This window comes from Pogoniulus pusillus, chromosome 30 (assembly GCF_015220805.1).
Source record: "Pogoniulus pusillus isolate bPogPus1 chromosome 30, bPogPus1.pri, whole genome shotgun sequence".
NCBI lineage: Eukaryota > Metazoa > Chordata > Aves > Piciformes > Lybiidae > Pogoniulus > Pogoniulus pusillus.
In genome coordinates, this window is record NC_087293.1 from 16,670,503 (window position 1) to 16,690,766 (window position 20,264).

General features: G+C 51.0%; 1 protein-coding gene across 1 annotated transcript; it reads right to left on the bottom strand.

Annotated features, from left to right (window-relative positions):
- Positions 1-6,047: 6,047 nt before the first annotated feature.
- Positions 6,048-17,511, bottom strand: LOC135188994 (immunoglobulin lambda-1 light chain-like). Its single transcript, XM_064168869.1, has 4 exons — positions 17,439-17,511; positions 17,017-17,304; positions 11,917-11,958; positions 6,048-6,578 (listed from the first exon to the last, which is right to left on the bottom strand). Exons 1-4 carry the CDS (start codon positions 17,482-17,484, stop codon positions 6,256-6,258), a joined length of 699 nt encoding a protein of 232 aa, XP_064024939.1. The 5' UTR covers positions 17,485-17,511; the 3' UTR covers positions 6,048-6,255.
- Between the last annotated feature and the right edge of the window lie 2,753 nt (positions 17,512-20,264).

The following is a 20,264-nucleotide window of genomic DNA, read 5'->3' on the forward strand; positions in this document are numbered from 1 at the left end:
GAAAGAAAGAAAGAAAGAAAGAAAGAAAGAAAGAAAGAAAGAAAGAAAGAAAGAAAGAAAGAAAGAAAGAAAGAAAGAAAGAAAGAAAGAGAGAAAAAGAGAGAAAGAAAGCAAAAGAAAGGGAGAAAGATTCTTCATTGCAGAGAGATTTCTCAAGACTGGAAAGCTTTCAGACCAGAACTTGAGAACTTCAATCTCCTCTGAACTAACAGCCAGGAAAGATGGAATCAAGCCAACAAACTGTTAAATGATTCATTCCCATTTTTGGCTTCTTCCACCAAGTTAGAATCTGGCCAAAACTCCAGTGTAGAAATCCACTTTAAGAAGGTTGCCAAGAAGCATTTCTCTGGGTCTGGGGGAAAAGAAATCAATTCCTTTGGGAATTGAAGCCAATCTTTTCGTACAAGTGGGCTTGCCTTTGAGAAACTCCTGTTTCCAGGTAAAACGTGAGGTCAGGTTTGGTGTTCTTCCCCTGCATGGCCTGCCAGTGGTGCCAGTGCCACAGCTTTTGCAGCCAGCCTGGCAGGGACAGGAGAGGAAGCCGAGGTGCACCCCGAGCCACTCCACCCAGTGCCACCCCCACCCTGAGCAAATGCTGCTGGCCACAGCACAGCCTCAGCCTTTCCCCCTTCCTCTGCCTTGGCTGTGGAAAACCATTTGAGCCCTCTCTAACCAGTTGAGTCTGACCCTTGTGTGCCCTCCCGAGGGCCTGGTGAGGACCACAGCAGCTGTCCCCACCACAGCCGCCGGCACTCGCGGCCACCCCATTGCCATCTCCCTGGCATCAGCCTTCCCTACCTAGAAACTTCCGAACGTGGAGCTAGAAAACTGCATCTTGGAAGTTCACCCAGGGGCTGCAGTGAGCCACCCTACGTGTGCAGAGGGGCGGCACGGACCCTGCCACGGAACCCCGCAGCAGCGCACCTGGCGGGCAGGGCTGGCGCTTTGCAGCGGGTGCCAGCAGGAAACAGCTTTGCCTGCGGCTGGAGCCCTGCCGGGAGCTCCATTTGCTTAACACGCTCGGCTGCGGGCGGTGCGGGAAGGTGTTTGTCTCCGGCTTGCTTTAGCCTGTTTGTTTACAACCTGTTTACGAGCCCAGGCGTTGATGTTTGGGGCTGTTTAGCTCTCCGCAGGCTGTGGCTCCCCTCCCCAGGGAGGGCTGCAGCCACCCTCCCCGGTGCCCTCCTGCCGGCCGCCAGCTGCCCGCAGGGCGGTTTGATGTTTTGACGGAGCTATGCAAATACTCTTGGCTTGGCCTCGGCGGCTCAGGTTGTGATTTTGGCCACGTCAGCCCCAAAGCATTTCTTTATTGTGTTTAATTCCTTTTCATCTGTAGGCTGATAAACCTCAGCCTGGGGCTCTCCGGCTCTCCCCAGCTGGGGCTTCCACTGTTTTATAGCTCTGGGGCTGCCCGGGAAGTGTTTGATAGCATTTCATGGCTCATAACTTGTGTCTGACAACTGATAACCTCTGCTTTATTTATTTATAAGCTGCTTTTTGTTTCCCACGTTGAGGGAAATCTGCCCCAAGCTGTGGGCATCTGGAGACTGCCCTGTGCACCCTGCAGCAGGTGGGAGCGAGGGATGAGCCCAGCCAAGGGGCTGCCTGGCAGGGGGCAGGGACTGGATCGTTTAATTGAGTTAGTGAGAGAGGGTTTAGGGCAAGCTGGCGGTGGGACAGTAGCAGGAGGCCCTGGGCTGCTGCCCCTGTGGCACAGAGGGATAAAGCCACAAGCTGAGCAGTGCCAGGGTCAGCCTTAGCTCTGAACCCAACATGGATGGGATGAGCAGTGCCTGGCTTAGGGGTCCTGGCATCACCAGGGGAGTGTGTACAGGTAATGTGCACAGGTGTGGGCACAAGTGTGGGCACATGCAGCAGCTGAGAACACCCCACACTGGGGCAGGAGCCACTTTGCCAGATGAGACCCCACTTGGGGGGACCCTTCCAGGGACTCTCCAGGAGCCAGAAGTGGAGACCCCAGGCTGGGGACACACACACTTTGCCGTTGTGCCCATGGTCCCCTACCACCCACCCTGCCAATTTTGGGCAGCTTTGGGCTGCCCCAGGGTCTACCCCTTGGCTGTTGATGGCCACATGAGGTGACAGCCATGGGGCAGGGGTAAAGCTTGCCACAGCAAAGAGCAGGCAGCACCTCAGCACTGAGCCAACTCAGGGCTCGGATGTGCGGCACCCGCTCACCTTCGCACGTCAGTGCCCGCTGGAGAGGGTTTCACTTCCTTTTCTCGGGGCCTCTTTTCGAGGTTCTGATTGGAGGCTGTGGTGAACGAGGAGTAAATTTAGCTGGGGGATGCCCCGTGGCAGCCCAGCTGCATGGCGGGCTTGGCTGGGGGGCCAGAGTTGGCGTGGCACAGCCTGGGCTCTGCACAGCCTTTCCCCAAACCCTTCAGAGAAGGCAGCTATGTGAGTGGGGCAAAGTGAGGATGGGGACAGGAGCCAGCAGCCAGCCCTGCAGGTGCTCCTGGGCTGCAGCCACCCGGCCCAGGCAGGACAGAGGCTGTCAGGTACTGCCCGTGCTTGGCACTGCCATAGAGCCAAAGTGGGACAACTTGTGCTGTCCTTCTACAGCCACCCCAGCGGGGTCTGCCTCTGCCCCACTCTCCTCAGCCTCTTGCTTTCGAGTCTCAGCACTGCTGCCTCCAGGAGTGGCGGCAGTTGGGTGACTGCAGCTGCTGCAGGGACATCCCCACCTCCCCAGGCTCTGCCACCTCAGCCCTGGCTCTCCAGATGAGCTGTTGCATCAGCCCCAGCTGCACTCGCTCTGCACCCCCAAATCCCCACAAGGGAAGACTGAATGTTCCTGGCACAAGGTGCTGGAGCTTGCCATGTCCTGGGGAGATCACTGGGCCATGGGCAATAAAATAAAGCAAGCCCAGACCCGGTTTTGGGGGACAAACTTGTCCAGAGGTGGCCACTACAGAAGGCATCTACTATGGCCACCCTCAAGTGCAAGGCCATGGGTACAGGAGCTGCCCTCACCCCAGGACCAGAGCAGAGCTTTGCCCTCTGGGGCTGGTGCTTTGGGGCACAAGATCTTGCACAGCCTCACACTCCTCTGCCCCTTCTCTGCATTCCTCCCTCTTGTCTCTCTCATGGGGCCCCTCAAATCCCAAAGTGTCTAGACCCCTGGGATCTATTAAACCCTGCTGAAGGCTCTGCCAAGCCCTTGTCTTTGGGATGCGGTTTGAGAGCTCCAGCCCTGCCACAGGAGCCACTGCTTCTCTCTGCAGCTAGATGAAGGCTTCCTGAAGCATTTCCTTTACTAAATTAGCTCCCCCTCATTTTAAGTGTAATGCCAAGCTGGGAAAACAACAACATTCTGGCTACTGCACAGTGCAGCACGGGAGACAGCAGAGCAAGAGCAAGAGCTGCAGCCAGGGAGAGGCAGGAGGTTTGCTCTCACGTGGCACGTTTGCTCACCAGAAAGCCCCTCCGAGGGCAGCCGTGGGAGCAGGATTGGCCTCTGCTCCCCAAGCCCCTCTTGCCTCCTGGCTGGGGGCTGGATAATGCCCTGGCACCCAGCGTGGCTCCCAGCAGGGCCTTGCTGAAGGCTTCTTATGGGTGGAACTGGCTGGGAATGCACTGTGCTGCAGGTGGTCGTGGGGGAGGCAGCCCTGGGGGGGGATCAGAGGCACTGATCTAGAATCCTGCAGCCTCTTTTTTTCCTTTCTGGTTGTGGCTAACAGAAAGGACTTAGCAAAGTCTTTTAACCAATGATTAGTGAATTTTCCTGCCCCCAGAGTCAGGGCCAAGCCTGGGCTCTGCGTGACCAGACACAAGGTGAAGTGAAACCCCAGCTCATGGCACGGTGAGACCCCAGCTCATGGCACAGTGAGACTTCAGCTCATGGCACGATGAGACTCCAGCTTGTGGCACAGTCAGACCTCGGCTCATGGCATGGTGAGACCCCAGCTCATGGCACAGCAGGATCTGTCCCAGCCTGAGCCTGCTGAAAGCTCAATTCAGTGCCCTGTGACAGACTTTACCTGAAGATGGATTTCAAGCCCTGTGGAAAGCATTTCCCTCCCACCCCTTTCCCCACCACCTATGCCCCCAAACATGGCATTTAGCAGGGTAAAAACTGCCAGCAAAGCTGGGGTGGGGGCTTGGGTGCTCCCCCATCATTCCCAACCACTGCTTAAGGATGTGATTTGCCAGCTACTGGAATCAGCAATTACTGAGGTCTGACATTTTCCAGGGGGAAAAAAAAAGTGAGTACCCTTTCTGGCAGCAGGTCTCAGTCCTTGGGGCATGTTTGGCTGGCAGAGACTCAAGCAGCTGTTCTCTTGGGCCACAAGGCTGGCACACAGCTGGCAGCACTGCACAGTGCCTTCTCCTTGGCAGCTGGGAGCTTTGTCCCAAGCCAGGACAGCGTGGGGAGTGCCCATCCCATGGAGAAACTGTTGGCTGGTCTCTGGCCTTCCCAGGGCAACTCACTGCAAGCAGGAGGCAGGGAGGATCCACGGTGGTTGTGGAGGGCCAGATCCCTGGGCTGGGCACAGGCATTGCCCTGAGTGGGGTTGACCTCTGTGCCTCACTGAGGGGGTCACTCCCCATGGCCGTGCTCTTAGGGTCGTGCCTCCTGTGCCCTGTTAGCAATACAAGGTGGGAGACTGAGGGAATGAGAGCAGCCCTGCAAGGAGAACTTGGGGTACTGATGGATGGAAAGCTGGGCAAGAGCCAGCAATGGGCACTCACAGCCCAGAAAGTCAATCCTGGGCTGCACCCGAAGCAGCATGGCCAAGAGAGAGGATTCTGCCCCTCTGCTCTGGGGAGGTCTCACCTGAAGTGCTGTGTCCAGCTCTGGACTCCTCAGCACAAGACATAGAACTGTTAGGGCAGGTCGAGAGGAGGCCACAAACAGTACCAGAGGCTTGGAACACCTCTGCCATGGAGCCAGGCTGGGAGGAGAGCCTGGAGAAGAGGAGGCTCTGGGGACACCTCATTGCAGCCTTCCAGTGCTCACAGGGACACATCAGGAAGATGGGGACAGACTTTTGAGCAGGACCTGATGTGACAGGACAAGGGATGATGGCTTTGAATTAAAAGAGAGGAGATCCAGACTGGATAGAAGGAAGAAGGTTTTTGGCACGGAGGGTGGTGAAACACTGGCCCAGGTTGCCCAGAGTGGTGGCCAATGTCCCATCCCTGGAGACATTCCAGGTCAGGCTTGGTGGGGCTCTGCTCTAGCTGAAGATGTCCCTGCTGACTGCAGGGGAACTCAGGTGATCTTCAGAAGTCCCTTCCCACCCAACCCATTCTATGATGCCTAAGAAGGTGTCCCTAGGAAGGTGCCTACAGGGACATGTGGCAACCCAAAGGCTGGTGGGGCCAGGCACCCCCCTGGCATGGACACAGCCCAGGGAAGGGGATGTGATAGGGCCATGCCCTCTTCACCAGAAGGCTGGCAAGGGGGCATCTCCCATAGAGCTCCACATGGCATGGCTGGGTGCTTCCATCCCCTGTCCCTGGGGTGGCTCCTGGCACCTCTGGGGCAGGTGCCTGCAGCTGAGCACTGGCACTCTCAGCATAGCCACAGCTGAAAGCTGCTCTCTGAGCAGGGATGCAGGGAACCTTCCCCAGGGATGGCAACAGGGCACATGGCATGCTAGGACCCCACGCTGCCATGGCACAGTGTGCAAGGGACAAGCAGGTGCATGTGCATGACTGGTCACTGCAGTGGCACCCCTGTCCCAGGGGGCATGGGGCTGGCTGAGAGAACAAGGACAGAGCCAGGTGTGGCAGCAAAGGGACATGACTGGCCGTGGTCCCACCACCAGCCATGTGTCCCTGCAAGGAATCTGGCAAACAGAGGCATGAGGGTGGCACAGCCAGGGCCATGTGCTTGCTGCTGTCACGGGGGGGTTGAGACCAGGCTGCTGCCCCTGGCTTTGGTGGTGCCAGGGAGCTCATGGAGGTCCCCAGGAGTCCGCAAGGAGCCCCATCAGTATGTGCGTGTGGTTCCCACCTCACCCTCCCTCCCGCTGGGGTGGCGCTGGAGGCGCACTGGAAGGACACAGAGACAGGGATGCTGAAGCCAGCACTGGGTCAGGGTCAGTGTTTATTGGTGTGACACCGCGGGCGGGAGCGCAGGGGAAGGGAGCAGAGGCATGGGGGAAGGAAACAGAGGCGTGGGGGAAGGAAGATGGGCGGTGGGGGGAAGATGCTGCCCCCAGCAGCAGGGAAGAAGGAGGGGGCCGGCGAGGGGCTGCCGGGCACAGAGAGGTCCCCGCGGGGTTAGGAGCACTGGGATCGGACCAGGGTCTTCTCCACGTTGCCGGCATCGTGTGTGACCTTGCAGGTGTAGGTATCGTGTTTGTTCCATTCCGAGTGGCTGAGCGAGAGGTAGCTGCTGGCCATGTACTGGTTGTTGCTCTGCCGCTGGGCCTGGCTGGTCTCCACCCCGTCGGTGATGGCTGTGCCGTCAACGAACCACGACACCTGCACCGACCTCGGGTAGAAGTCCGACAGCAGGCACACGAGCGTGGCCTGGCTCTGCTCGGAGAGCTGCTCGCTGGAGGGCGGGAAGAGAGTCACCGTAGGGATCACCTTGGGCTGACCTGCGGCAGCAAGAGAGCAGCGCGGGGTCAGGGCGGACTCTGCGCCCCGCTCCGCGCAGCCCGAGAGCCACCGGCACAGCCTGCCCGCCCCGTCGGGCACTGCCGGCGAATGGCCGCTGGGGCTGTGTCGGTTGCGGCTCTGCTCGGGCTGGATCTGGCACGCAAATGTAAGCGAGACACACACACACTGCAGGCAGTCACACGCGGAGAGTCAGAGACATGTATCAATGTCATTTTCTATCGGGGGGCTGGAACTGGATGATCCTTGTGGCCCCTTCCAACCCTGACTGATTCTAGGATATTTATATTTAATGCTATATGTTTATATTTATATTTAAAGAGCTATTTATACATTATAAAAATAAGTGACTATTTAAAAATAAAGAGATCACCATCACTTCATATTTACAGTTATATATTTAGGTATTTGTATTTTTCATACCCACATTTATGTTTTTATTTCTAGTAAATGCTTATATATATATTTATATTTGTATATATTTTATATATTAACATTATATATATTTATGTTCTATATTTTATATTTATCTATAGATCTATAGATCTATTTCTATATATATGGGATACAAATATCTATACACATATATGTATGTATGGGATAAAAGTATTTTTACATATATATTATGTATATATTTATATTTTATAGTTATATATATTTATATATAAATATAGATCTATATATCTATATATATGGGATACAAATATCTGTACACATATATGTATATATGAGATAAAAGTATTTTTCACATATATTTTTGTATATAATACTTATATGTATTAATACATAATATATTAATACATGATATATTATTAATGAATATATAAATATATAAATAATAATATATAATATATAATACATATATATATAAATATAGATCTATATATCTATATGGGATACAAATATCTGTACACATATATGTATATATGGGAGAAAAGTATTTTTCACATATATTTTATTATATATAATACTTATATGTATTAATACATAATATGTTAATACCTAAAATATTATTAATGAATATATAAATATATAAATAATAATATATAATATATAATGCATATATATATAAATATAGATCTATATATATGTATATATGAGATACAAATATCTGTACACATATATGTATATATGGGATAAAGGTATTTTTCACATATATTTTTATATATATAATACTTATATATATTAATAAATAATATATTAATACATAATATATTATTAATGAATATATAAATATATAAATAATAATATAGAATATATAATACATATATATATATATATATATATATATATATATATATATGGCATACAAATATCTATGGGATGCAAATACCTATACACATATATGTATATATGGGATAAAAATATTTTTTACATCTATACATATATAAAAATATATAAAAATAAAAGAATAGCTAAATAACTATATGGGATACAAATATCTATACACATTTATGTATATATGGGATAAAAATGTGGTTTTTTACAGCTATATATTTTAATATACACACACACATATTATATTTTTATAGGTACATGATATATAAAAATAAACAATAGTTTATATATTTCCTTATGCACTATATATAATACATAGAATTATGTCATCTATTTATATATAAATATATCTTTATATATTGTGTATAAATAGAGGCATTTATATAATTGTAATAGATATAAATATATGAGTTTTATGTATATATATATTAATTTATATATTTTGTATAAATACAGATATTTATATAGTTGTAATAGAGACAAATACGTGAATTCTATGAACAATTAAGTATATACATTCATTTATAGATTTTTAATAAGTACAGATATTTATATTCGTGTGATAGATATAAATATATAAATTCTAAGAATAATTCTGTATAAATATATATTCGGGTTTATATGTTTTTATAATTATAGATATTTATGTAGTGGTGATAGAGACAAATACATCAATTCTACGAATAATTCAGTATAAATATATATTCGGGTTTATATATTTTAATAAATATTGATATTGATATAGTTGTGATAGAGATAAGTATATAAATTCTATGAACAATTATATATATTCATTTATATATTTTTATAAGTATAGCCATTTATATAGTTGTGATTGAGACAAATATATCAATTCTGTAAATAATTAAGTATAAATATATATAATAATTTGTATATCTTTTTATAAGTATAGATATTTACATACTTGTGATAGAGACAAATATATCAATTCTGTGAATAATTAAGTATAACTATATATAATAATATGTATATCTTTTTATAAGTATAGATATTTATATAGTTGTGATAGAGACAAATATATCAATTCTATGAACAATTATATATATATTCATTTATATATATTCATTTATATCTATTTTATAAGTATAGATATTTACATAGTTGTGATTGAGCCAAATACATCAATTCTAAAGATTATTATGTATAAATAATGCATAAATAATACATAATAAATACATATTCGTTTATATATTTTGTATAAGCATAGATATTTATGTCGATGTGATAGAGACAAATACATCAATTCTATGAACAATTCTGTATATATATATTAATTTATATCTATTTTATAAGTATAGATATTTATATACTTGTGATAGAGAAATATATCAATTCTATGAACAATTCTGTATATATATATTCATTTATATCTATTTTATAAGTATAGATATTTATATAGATGTGATAGAGACAAATACATCAATTCTATGAACAATTATGTATATATATTCATTTATATCTATTTTATAAGCATAGATATTTATATAGATGTGACAATAGAGACAAATATGTCAATTCTATGAACAATTCTGTATATATATATTCATTTACATCTATTTTATAAGTATAGATATTTACATACTTGTGATAGAGACAAATATATCAATTCTATGAACAATTCTGTATATATATATTCATTTATATATATATATTATAGGTATAGATATTTAAATACTTGTGATAGACAAATATGTCAATTCTATGAACAATTCTGTATCTATATTTTCATTTATATCTATTTTATAAGTATAGATATTTATATACTTGTGATAGAGACAAATATATCAATTCTATGAACAATTCTGTATGTATATATATATATATTAATTTATATCTATTTTATAAGTGTAGATATTTATATAGATGTGATAGAGACAAATATATCAATTATATGAACAATTCTGTATATATATATATTCATTTATATATATATTATAGGTATAGATATTTACATACTTGTGATAGAGACAAATATATCAATTCTATGAACAATTCTGTATATATATATTCATTTATATATATATTATAGGTATAGATATTTACATACTTGTGATAGAGACAAATATATCAATTCTATGAACAATTCTGTATAAACACATATAACCATTTATATATCTTTTTATAAGCATAGCTATTTCTATACTTGTGATAGAGGCAAATATGTGAATGCTATGAATAATTCTGTATATTTATTCATTTCTATTTTTATAAGGCTATTTATATAGTTGTGATAGAGACAAAATGCATGATTTCTAAGGATTGTTATGAATAAACATATATTCGTGTATATATTTTGTATAAGCACAGGTATTTGTGTAGTTGTAAGAGACACAACTGCATCATCTATCTATTAAAACTATATTCTCTATTTCTTTATAGTTGTATGAATATTTTACAGGCAGTTTTACATCTCCCATATATATAAAAATACAGTTTCAAAGTATTTTATGCAAACCTGTGTTTATAAACCCACATGAAAACATCTCTGTGTGCAGCACAGGCAGCAGAGCCAATTCCCCCCCTTTCGCTAGGTGGTATTCAGTTCTTTAAACCCAGCACCATTTCAAAGGCAAACCGCTCTGCTCCCTGCCCAGTTCTGCCTTCAAGCACTCCCAGACTTGTCTCAAAAAAAAGTACAGCTAAGACTTACCTGGAAAATGGCAGAGGAAAGAAATCTTTTGGTTTTCTGAGGTCATTCTGTTGCCTCCTCAAATGTAATGTCTCTAGCACCTCTGTCTCCATCTCTATCTCCATCGTCTCTATCTCATCTTTTTCTCTACATCTTTTTCCCTGTATCTTTTTCTTTGTATCTTTTTCTCTGTATCTTTGTCTCTATCTCTGCATCTTTTTCTCTACATCTTTTTCTCTGTATCTTTTTCTCTATCCTTGCATCTTTTGATCTGCATCTTTTTTTCTATCTCTGTGTCTTTTCCTCTGTATCTTTTTCTCTGCATCTTTTTCTCTATCTCTGTATCTTTTTCTCTGTATCTTTTTCTCTCTTTCTTTCTCTGCCTCTATATCTTTATCTCTACATCTTTCTCTCTGTATTTTTTCATCTCTATCTCTACCTTTTTCTCGGCATCATTTTCTCTTTCTCTGTATCTTTATCTCTATCTCTGTATCTTTCTGTATCTTTTTCTCTATCTCTATCTCTGTTTCTCTCTCATTTCTATCTCTACCTCTGTATCTTTTTTCTCCACCTCTAATCTCTATCTCTCTATCCCATCTTTCTCCCCATCTTTATTTTTAAATCAAGAGGCCATTAAAAACTTTCCCCTTGAAGAAATTGGCCAAAAAAACCCCAACATTTTTCTCAACCTTCTGTCCCCAGAAGTGTGCTTCAGTTTGGGATTTTTGGCCAGTTTCTTGGCCAAACGACAGACAAAGGCAGAGAGGAGCTGCTCCCAGCAGCGTTCCCAGCAGGGTGTGCTCTGGGTTTGACCTGCCTTACCTGGGCAAGGAGCTCCTTAAGGCATTCCTGGAAGCAATTCTTGGAATGTGCCAGTTCAAGACACGGTGGGAGATGACTTCAGCTTGCTGACAGCCGAGGACAGGCTGCCATTTCCCAGCACCCCCACCCGCAGCACCCCACAGAGAAGTCCCTGAGCCTCTCTGACAGAATTAGTCCTCAGGACTAAGTGTTGAGGACACAGACCTCAGGACTAAGTCTCGAGGACATAGACCTCAGTCTGACTAATTTCTTCAATAAAGCCCAAAATTGGCTGTCTCAGAGACCTACCCCCAAGTTTCTGAAAGAGGCTCTCTGAGACCCCAGGCACATTTCCTGGCCAGATTTTAAGACCCCTGAATCGATAAAATGTCCTCCCCAGGCAATTTTCTGCCCTCCAAGTCCGCAGGGACAAGCCACAAGCCACAGCCCTGCGCTGAGTGTCCGGCCCTGAGCTGGTGTCAGAGCCCAGCCCCACGCCAAGTCCGAGGGAAAAGACCCAAAGTCGCTGAAAATCACCCAAATGTCCTTCGTGTGGGGAAGGACAGACAGAGAAGAGGTCGGCGACTCACCTAGGACGTTCAACATGGTCCCGGCCCCGAATACACCACACAGTGATGCAGGGCCAGGCAAAAACCTCCTGGCTCGTGGCAGGGGCAGTCCTGGCTCCCATGGATGTGGCAAAATGGTGGTGATGGGATGGAGATGCCTTGGTGGATGCAGCAGGATGAGGGTGATGAGATTGAAATGCCCCAGTGAATGCCACGAGATGAAAGTGGTGGAGTGGAGGTGCCCAGATGGACACAACAGGATTGAAGATAGTGGCAAGGGTGGTGCCCTGATGGACACTGCAGGCTGGAAGCAGGGTGCCAGGCATGCCTTGGTGGATATGACAGGGCAAGAAGAGTAGGGCAGCCATATGTGGGTGACTGCCTGTCCTTGCTGGAAGGGTCACAGCAAAATGGGTGTCCTTGGCCCTGTCATCTGTATGGTCCTCTCTGGTTGGGCTCTCCAGAGCCATGGCTGCACCACTGGCTGCTCCAGGGATGTGCTGCCACCCAGGACGCTGTGCCTTGGGCTTGTTTCTAGCCCACGAACCTGCCTGTGATGTGGGGATGGTAATCCCAGGGGAGGAAGGACTGGTGCAGGCCTTGCATGCCCCTGGGGCGTGACAGGCAGCACTTTGCCTTGACGTGCATTGCTGCCATGCAGGTGGCTGTGGGATGCCCTTGAGGGGCACTGGCCACTGGGAGGAAATGAGCACTTCCCTCCCTCACACCTGGCTTCTCGGCACCGGAGCAGGCCCTGGTGCAAGGCTGGTTCCACCATGGGGAAGTTCTGAACCCCTGAGCCAACTGCCAGCATGGGCATGGCAGACACATTCTCCTTGCAGAGGAGATGGGGAGACTGCAGAGACCTGCAGGTTTGCTCCAAGCACCATTCCTGCAGCACTCCCGACCCACCTAACAGCCTCCTGCAGTGCCACTCCTGCCCATTTTGCATCCCCCAGGCTGCTGCTGCTCCTAGTAGAGCCCTACTGGCCCCTGCCTTCACAGGTCCTTGGAGCAGAGGCATCTGCCAAGGGCCAGGGCATGCAAAGGGGGTTGGAGAGGAGGCACCAGAGGCTGTTGGTGAAGAGAAAGAACTGGGACTAGCAGATAAAAGCATGCAGGAGTGTGGATGCCTACAGCAGCGTGCTGGCAGGGGTGAGCCTAGGTGGGTTTCAGCTAAGGCTAACTTTAAATCCCCTGGGGAAGGTTTGGCTGCTGCTTTGTAAAGTATTTCCCCAGGATGATGCCAACCTTACAGGGCACAGGGTGCTCAGCTAGGAGCAAACAAGCTCTTGGAGCACTGAAGTGCTCAGGAGCACAGACTTAAACTGAAGTAAAGAAACCACTATTCAAATGCTGTGGTTTGTGCCCATCGAAAGCTGCAGGCTCAGCTGAGCCAGCACACAGTCGAGGATGCTCTGAAGGTTTTGTGGTTTGAAGCACTTTCTCTTTCAGGGGTTTGGGTTGCCTCTGTGTCAGAGGCTGAACCTAGCCTAAAAGATCACTGGAATTGCCTGTGCCAATCATGTAGCTTAAGCCAGTGCCCATCTGTTAGGACAAGTGGGTTTGGTTCCACCTCTCAGACTTCAGTAGGGTTTTGGTTCTGGTTTAGGGGAGGACATTAAAGGTGGCAAATCTTCAGCTCAGAGATCCACCTCTTCTCCTTGGAGGAAGAGAGGGAGGACTGGTGCTGTGCTTGGACATGCCAAGGCTGCTTGCTAGCCCTTCGGTACTTGCCTGGCACATGTTCTTGGCAGGAGCAGAGGCAGGTGAGGGGGATCTCATCCTAATGGGGGGCACTAAGGAGACTAAGCACAGCTGCTGTGATCCACCTGCTGGAGCTGAGCAGTGGAGACCATGCCAGGCACTCACCACTGATGTCAGGTGGTTTGCCAGGCATACCTGGAAGCCAGCAAGAAGGGAAAGGGTAGGATGTGCTGAGCAGCCTTGCAGCATAAACCGTCTTGAAACTGCCCTGGGATGGCTTGCACAGAAATCTGCCTCCAGGAAATGCTTCCTCTTATAGGCTAAAATCAGCACTGGCTGGGGAGAGCAGGTGCCAAGTGCCCCATGGCTCCTGGAGCATCCAGAGCAGGAGGAGGGCAGGGAGGAAGCTGACAGGGCCCTGTGTGACAGCTGAGGAGTACAGTGGGACCTCGGACCTGCAGTGAGTGGTTAGAGGGCACCATACCCACAACAAATGATGAGCATAGACCTGGGGGGTCCAAGGGATGGCTGAGCTGAGACACCAGGTGCAGGGCAGCAAGGGCAGGTCCACAGTGGGCACTTGCCCCACCATACAGAAGAGACCTTAACGTGCCCTTGTGGTGCCAGAGGGTTTTTGTATCACTTCCCCGTTGCCACATATCACTGTGGTATCATAGCTGCCATCCCAGCCACCACAGTAGTAGACAGCCTCGTCCTCAGCCAGCACCCCAGCGATGGTTAAGGTGCCTGTGGTGCCAGACTTGGACCCAGAGAACCGTGAAGGGATGCCCGAGGGTCTCTTGTCATTAGCATAGATCAGAGTGACAGGGGCAGTGCCAGGGACCTTCTGCTGGTGCCAGCCAACATAGCTGCTGTCAAGCCCCGAGCAGGAGATCTGGACGGTCTCTCCTGGGCTGGCTGACACCGAGGCTGGCTGAGTCAGAGCTGCCTGCACCAGGGAACCTGCAGAGGGAGAGGAGAGAACACCGCAGTCAGCCAGAGCCGCGGGAGCGCAGCCCTCCCCGGGCAGAGGGGCGAGACCCCTGCGCCCGAAGGGCCCCGACGGCTGCGGCCGCTCCGGTCAGGGCACCTGGTCCGAGGGCCAGAACCGCGAGGAGGAGAGGGACCCAGGCCATGGTGCGGTGCCACCCGATCCGTACGGCCACGACGATGGGGCTGTGCCAAGGGCCTCAGCGCCCTTTTAAGCCCCTGCCCGCCCAGGGCACGGCCCCGCCATGCAAATGTGCCCCTCCCGCCCTCTGCCCAGCTCCCGCCCTGCGCCCCGCCCGGCCCCGCACGCCAGCCGCGGCAGGACTCGTCCCGGGACGCGGGGCGAGACGCAGCTCGGAGCCCGCAGCTCTCCAGCAGGGCCCCCTGGTCCCCAGCCTGGGACAGGCAGCTCCAGGGCCAAAGGGCGCAGGAGAGCTCAGCTGCTGGGGGCGAGGCAGGTGCCGGGGGACAGGCAGTGCCCGCACCCCCCCGCGTGTTCCTGCCCTTCCCCGATGCACACGGGGACTGGCAGTGCTGCCCTCACCCCTTCTCTTGCTGCAGCCACCCAGTGCCCTTCTTCCCTGGGAGGGCAGCCCCTGCCCACGTACGCTGGGGCTAAGCAGCTGGCAGCACCATGGCACCAGGAGGACACCAAGTGACACGAGAGCCAGCAAAGGGCCCATGAGCTGTGTCAGCAGGAGCACTGCTGGCAGCCAGGGCAAGGATCCTTCCCCTTGGCTCAGTGCCCTGGGACAGAGCCCACTGCTGTGCCAACTCTGGGCTCCCCAGCCAAGGACAGGGACAGAGTGGAGTGAGGCCAACAAAGGCCTCTGAGGATGGTGAAGGACTCTGAGCATCATTTCATCAGTTGAGCTGTGCAAAGTGGGATGGCTGAGCCCAAGCCAGGGAGGCTCAGGAGCCTCTTATCAGTGCTATAACTATATCCTGGGGGCAGGGGAGAAGAAAGAGCCAGGCTGCCCTCAGAGATGCCCACTGCTGGCACAGGAGCCAGCAGGCACAAGCTGAAACCTGGCAAATCTTCCTGGGCACAGAAAGCTTTTCTTTGCTGCAAGGATAGCCAAACACAGCGCTGGGCTGGCCACAGAGCTGTGAAGTCTCCATCTCTGGACATGTTCAAACCCCAGCTGGATCTCCTGTGGGCAACCTGAGGTAGCCAATCAGGCTTCAAGCAGTTGGTGGAACAAAACCATCTCCAGAGGCACCTCACTCCCAGTGGCTCTGGGGCTTTCCCCAGCAAGAGCTGCAGGTGGCACCTGAGGGCAGCTGGGGCAACAGCAGGCTTGCAGCTGCCTCTGGCTTGTATCTGGGGCTAAGCTACAGGAATTGCTTTATCACCCTCTGCCCCCTCTCCAGTAGAGGAGAGGGAATGGTAGCACAGAAGATGCACGTGCTGGAGTGGACCCCAGTTTAATGGAACAGCTCAACTAAGGTCAGTACCACTGGAAGAACCTTGCACTGAACACAGCTCAGCTGAGCTCAGCACCACTGGAAGAACCTTGCACTGAACACAGCTCAGCTGAGCTCAGCACCACTGGAAGAACCTTGCACTGAACACAGCTCAGCTAAGCTCAGCACCACTGGAAGAACCTTGCACTGAACACAGCTCAGCTGAGCTCAGCACCACTGGAAGAACCTTGCACTGAACACAGCTCAGCTAAGCTCAGCACCGCTGGAAGAACCTTGCACTGAACACATCTCAGCTGAGCTCAGCACCACTGGAAGAGCCTTGCACTGAACACAGCAGATGTGCAGCAGTCACAAGGAATGGGAAAGCAGCCCTGGGGAGCAGGATTAGGAGCAGGGTCAGGGAGAGCCCAAACAAGACCAGGAACACAAGCAGGAGACCTCCTGTCCTCAGCAACTTCCCCTCCCAAACTGAGCATGGAACACACCTGCAGCCAGCACAGGAGACTGCCCTGGGTGAGTGCTAGGGGCCTGCAGGCCATGGCTGGCCTGGGAGTACCCCAGGAGAGTGTCTTGTGCTTACAGTGCTGGGGACTGCAGGAGCCTTGGGGAGCACTCGTGTCCAGCCAGCACAGCACTCTGCACTTGATCTTCATCCTCAGGCTCAGCTTAGACAGCAGTGGCTAATGAGGTTATGGGGAGTGGCACATTCCCAGGGCTGGACAACCCCTCCCCAGATAAGCAGGGATGGGCACAGCCCAGAGGGTGTAAGAGAGCTGAGCTGGGACACTGCAGGGTTGGACTGGGCAATCTTTCGAGGTCCTTCCTGCCCCTGGCATTCTGTGATGCTGTGACATCAGGAACAGCCACCTGCAGCACAGGGCCATGACAGGCACAAACTCCACCATCCAGAGCCAGCAGAGACTCCTGAAAGGCCCTGTGGTGGGAGGAGGTTTTTGTTTCACTTCCCCATTGCTCCATGTCACCGTGCAGCATTACTGCTGCTGTCGTAGCCACCACAGTAGTAGACACCCTCGTCCTCAGCCTGCACCTCAGTGATGGTTAAGATGCCTGTGGAGCCAGACTTGGATCCAGAGAACCGTGAAGGGATGCCCGAGGGTCTGTTGGTATTAGTATAGATCACAGTGGCAGGGGCAGTGCCAGGGACCTTCTGCTGGTACCAGCCATAGTAGCCGTTGCTGCTCCCCGAGCAGGAGATCTGGACGGTCTCTCCTGGGCTGGCTGACACCGAGGCTGGCTGAGACAGAGCTGCCTGCACCAGGGAACCTGCAGAGGGAGAGGAGAGAGGGGACAAGATGGGGGTCAGCCAGAGCCCCAGGAGCACAGCCCTCCCCGGGCAGAGGGACGAGACTCCTGTGCCCAAAAGTCACAGCCGAGCCCATCGAGCCTGGCCAGGGCACCTGAGCCGTGGACGAGCACCGCGAAGAGCAGAGGAGCCCAGGCCATGGTGCGACGCCTTCAGATCCGTGTGCCCACGACGACGGAGCTCTTTCCCTGACCCCATCTGCCTTTTAAGGCCCTGCCCGCCTGGGGCACAGCCCCTCCATGCAAATGTGCCCCACTCTCCTGGCCGGACCCTGCCCATGCCGCCCTCCGCACCTCCCTCTGCGCCACGCCCGGGCCCAGCCCCCGGCCGCAGGGAGCCGTGGTGCCCACTCCACCTTGGCACTGCACACAGAGTGGGCACACGTCCAGCTCAGAGCCCAGAGCCCACCCGACACAGAGCCCTCAGACCCAACCTGTGCTGAGAGGGTGCAGGAGAGCCAAGCTGGTGGCGGCAAGGGGGAGGCCGGGGTGGGGCAGGCAACAGCCACAGCACCAACGTCCCTCTTGGAGTAGTGGAGGGCAGAGAAACCGATGCCAGTGCAGGGAATGGAGAGAAAATCCCTTGCCCAGGCTATGGCCTCCGGGTGGATTTTTGGGGTCCAGCTCAGCTCTGCCATAGGGAAAGGGCTGGGAAAAGGCAGGAGCCAAACTTCTGTTTCCATCCCTGCAAGCTCCTCAGCTGAACTTTGTGCCCAGTGGGCACCCAGGACTTTAAGCTGGAGCAGGTGAGAGGTGTGGGGTTTGGGGCAGTGCTTGTCGAGGAGCACGGGGTAGCCCTCAGTGCTGAGGACCACAGGCTTCTTGGTCCAGTTCTGCCATGCCCTGCTGGCCCCAGCCCTGCTCCCCCCCACAGTCCCAGGCACAGAGCTGAGGGACAAGGCCACCTGGGCTCTGGCTGCCCACGTGGCAGCTCCTGACGCCACAAAGGCAGCTGCCGTGGGGCCGAGGCCCCTGCCCGAAGCCTGGCTCTGACACATGCTCTTGCCACCCCCTTTGGCTCCTGCCCCATCACACACATGGGGATGCAAGAAACGTCCCTGCCAAAAGCAAGCTGCACCCCACTAGAGAGAGGAGCTGGCACCCTTGTCCCCAGCACTAGCTCCAGTCCCAGAGCCCTGCAGCAGGCTGGGCACAGGCTCAGGCTGGCAGCCCCTCGCTGCCGTTTCGGCTGTGTTTGGGCTGTAGTGCCAGATGAAAACCCAGAGCATTAAGAAGGGATGCCCGAGGGTCTCTTGGTGTTGTCATAGATCACAGTGACAGGGGCAGTGCCAGGGACCTTCTGCTGGTACCAGCCATAGTTGCTGCTGCTCCCCGAGCAGGAGATCTGGACGGTCTCTCCTGGGCTGGCTGACACTGAGGCTGGCTGAGACAGAGCTGCCTGCACCAGGGAACCTGCAGAGGGAGAGCAGAGAGGGGAGAAGGTGGGGGTCAGCCAGAGCCCCAGGAGCACAGCCCTCCCCGGGCAGAGGGACAAGTACCTTGTTCCCCAAACTCCAAGTCAAATCCATCAAGGCCATGCAGGGCAACTGACCCATGGGTGAGCACTGCAAGGAGGAGAGGGACCCAGACCATGTTGTGATGCTCATAGATCCATACTGCCTTGATGATGGGGCTGTGCCAAGGGCCTCAAATCCCTTTGAAGTAGATGTGACCCCTCACATCCATGGCCAGATCCTGCCCATGTGCCTCTGCACCCCCAACTCTGTGCTCCCTGTCCAGCCCAGGTGCAGCAGGGCTTGTCCTCGGACATGGCTCAGAGCCCCCAGCTCTCCAGCAGGGAGCCCTGTCCCCTGCCTAGGCCAAGCAGCTCCAGGGCCAAAGGGTGCAGAAGAGCTCAGCTGCTGGAGGCAAGAGGGTCACAGAGGAGCAGGCAGCTCTCACAGCTCCAGTGAGGGCAATGGGATGGCACCACTGTGCCAGCTCTGGGCACCCCAGCCACGATACGGGGACAGAGGGGAGAAAGGCCTCTGAGGATGATGAATTGATGGCTGCACTCAAGCTAGGGAGACTCAGGGGAATCTTATCCATATGATAAATATCTTCTGGGGGCAGGAGAGAAGAGAGGGTCTGGCTCCTCTCTGAGGTGTCTACTGGAGGCACAGGAGTCAGCAAGCACAGGCTGAAACAAGAAATCCTACAGGGATGGACACAGCAAGGGATTGCCTGCAGAGCTGTGAAGCCTCCATGCCTGGACATATTCCAACCCCCCTGGACAGGCTGTGGGCAACCTGTTGTGCCAGCCAGGCTTAGAACAAGCCATGAGATGAGGCAAAGCTCTGAAGCACCTCACCCCCCAGTGGTTCTGAGGCTTTTCCCAGCGCCCGAGGGGACCTGGGGCGACAGCGAGTTTGTGTCTCACACAGTGCTGGGAGTCACTGTGGCTGTCCTCAGCACTTCTCACCCACTAACAGACAGCCTCTGCTTGGCTTGGGCCCCAGCAGTGAGTATGTGGCCGTGGGGACTCGGAGGCTCCCAAGACCTGAGGCTCTAAGAGGTGCCTGAGTCGGGACCCCAGGCACAGCCACTAGCAGTACAGGGCAGCAGGGCAGGGCCAGAGTGGGCACCTGCCCTGCCGCACAGCAGAGACAAGAGAGACTCCTAACGGCCCCTGTGAGGGCAGGAGGTGTTGGTATCACTTCCCCCTTGCTTCTTGTCACCATTGTAGCTGCCATCCCAGCTACCACAGTAGTAGACAGCCTCGTCCTCTGCCTGCACCCCAGCGATGGTTAAGGTGCCCGTGGAGCCAGACAGGGACCCAGAGAATCATGAAGGGATGCCCGAGGGTCTCTTGCTGCTCTCATAGATCACAGTGGCAGGGGCAGTGCCAGGGACCTTCTGCTGGAACCAGCCATAGATGCCGTTGCAGGTCTCGGTGGTTTGCCCCGGGGCAGCCGAGCTAA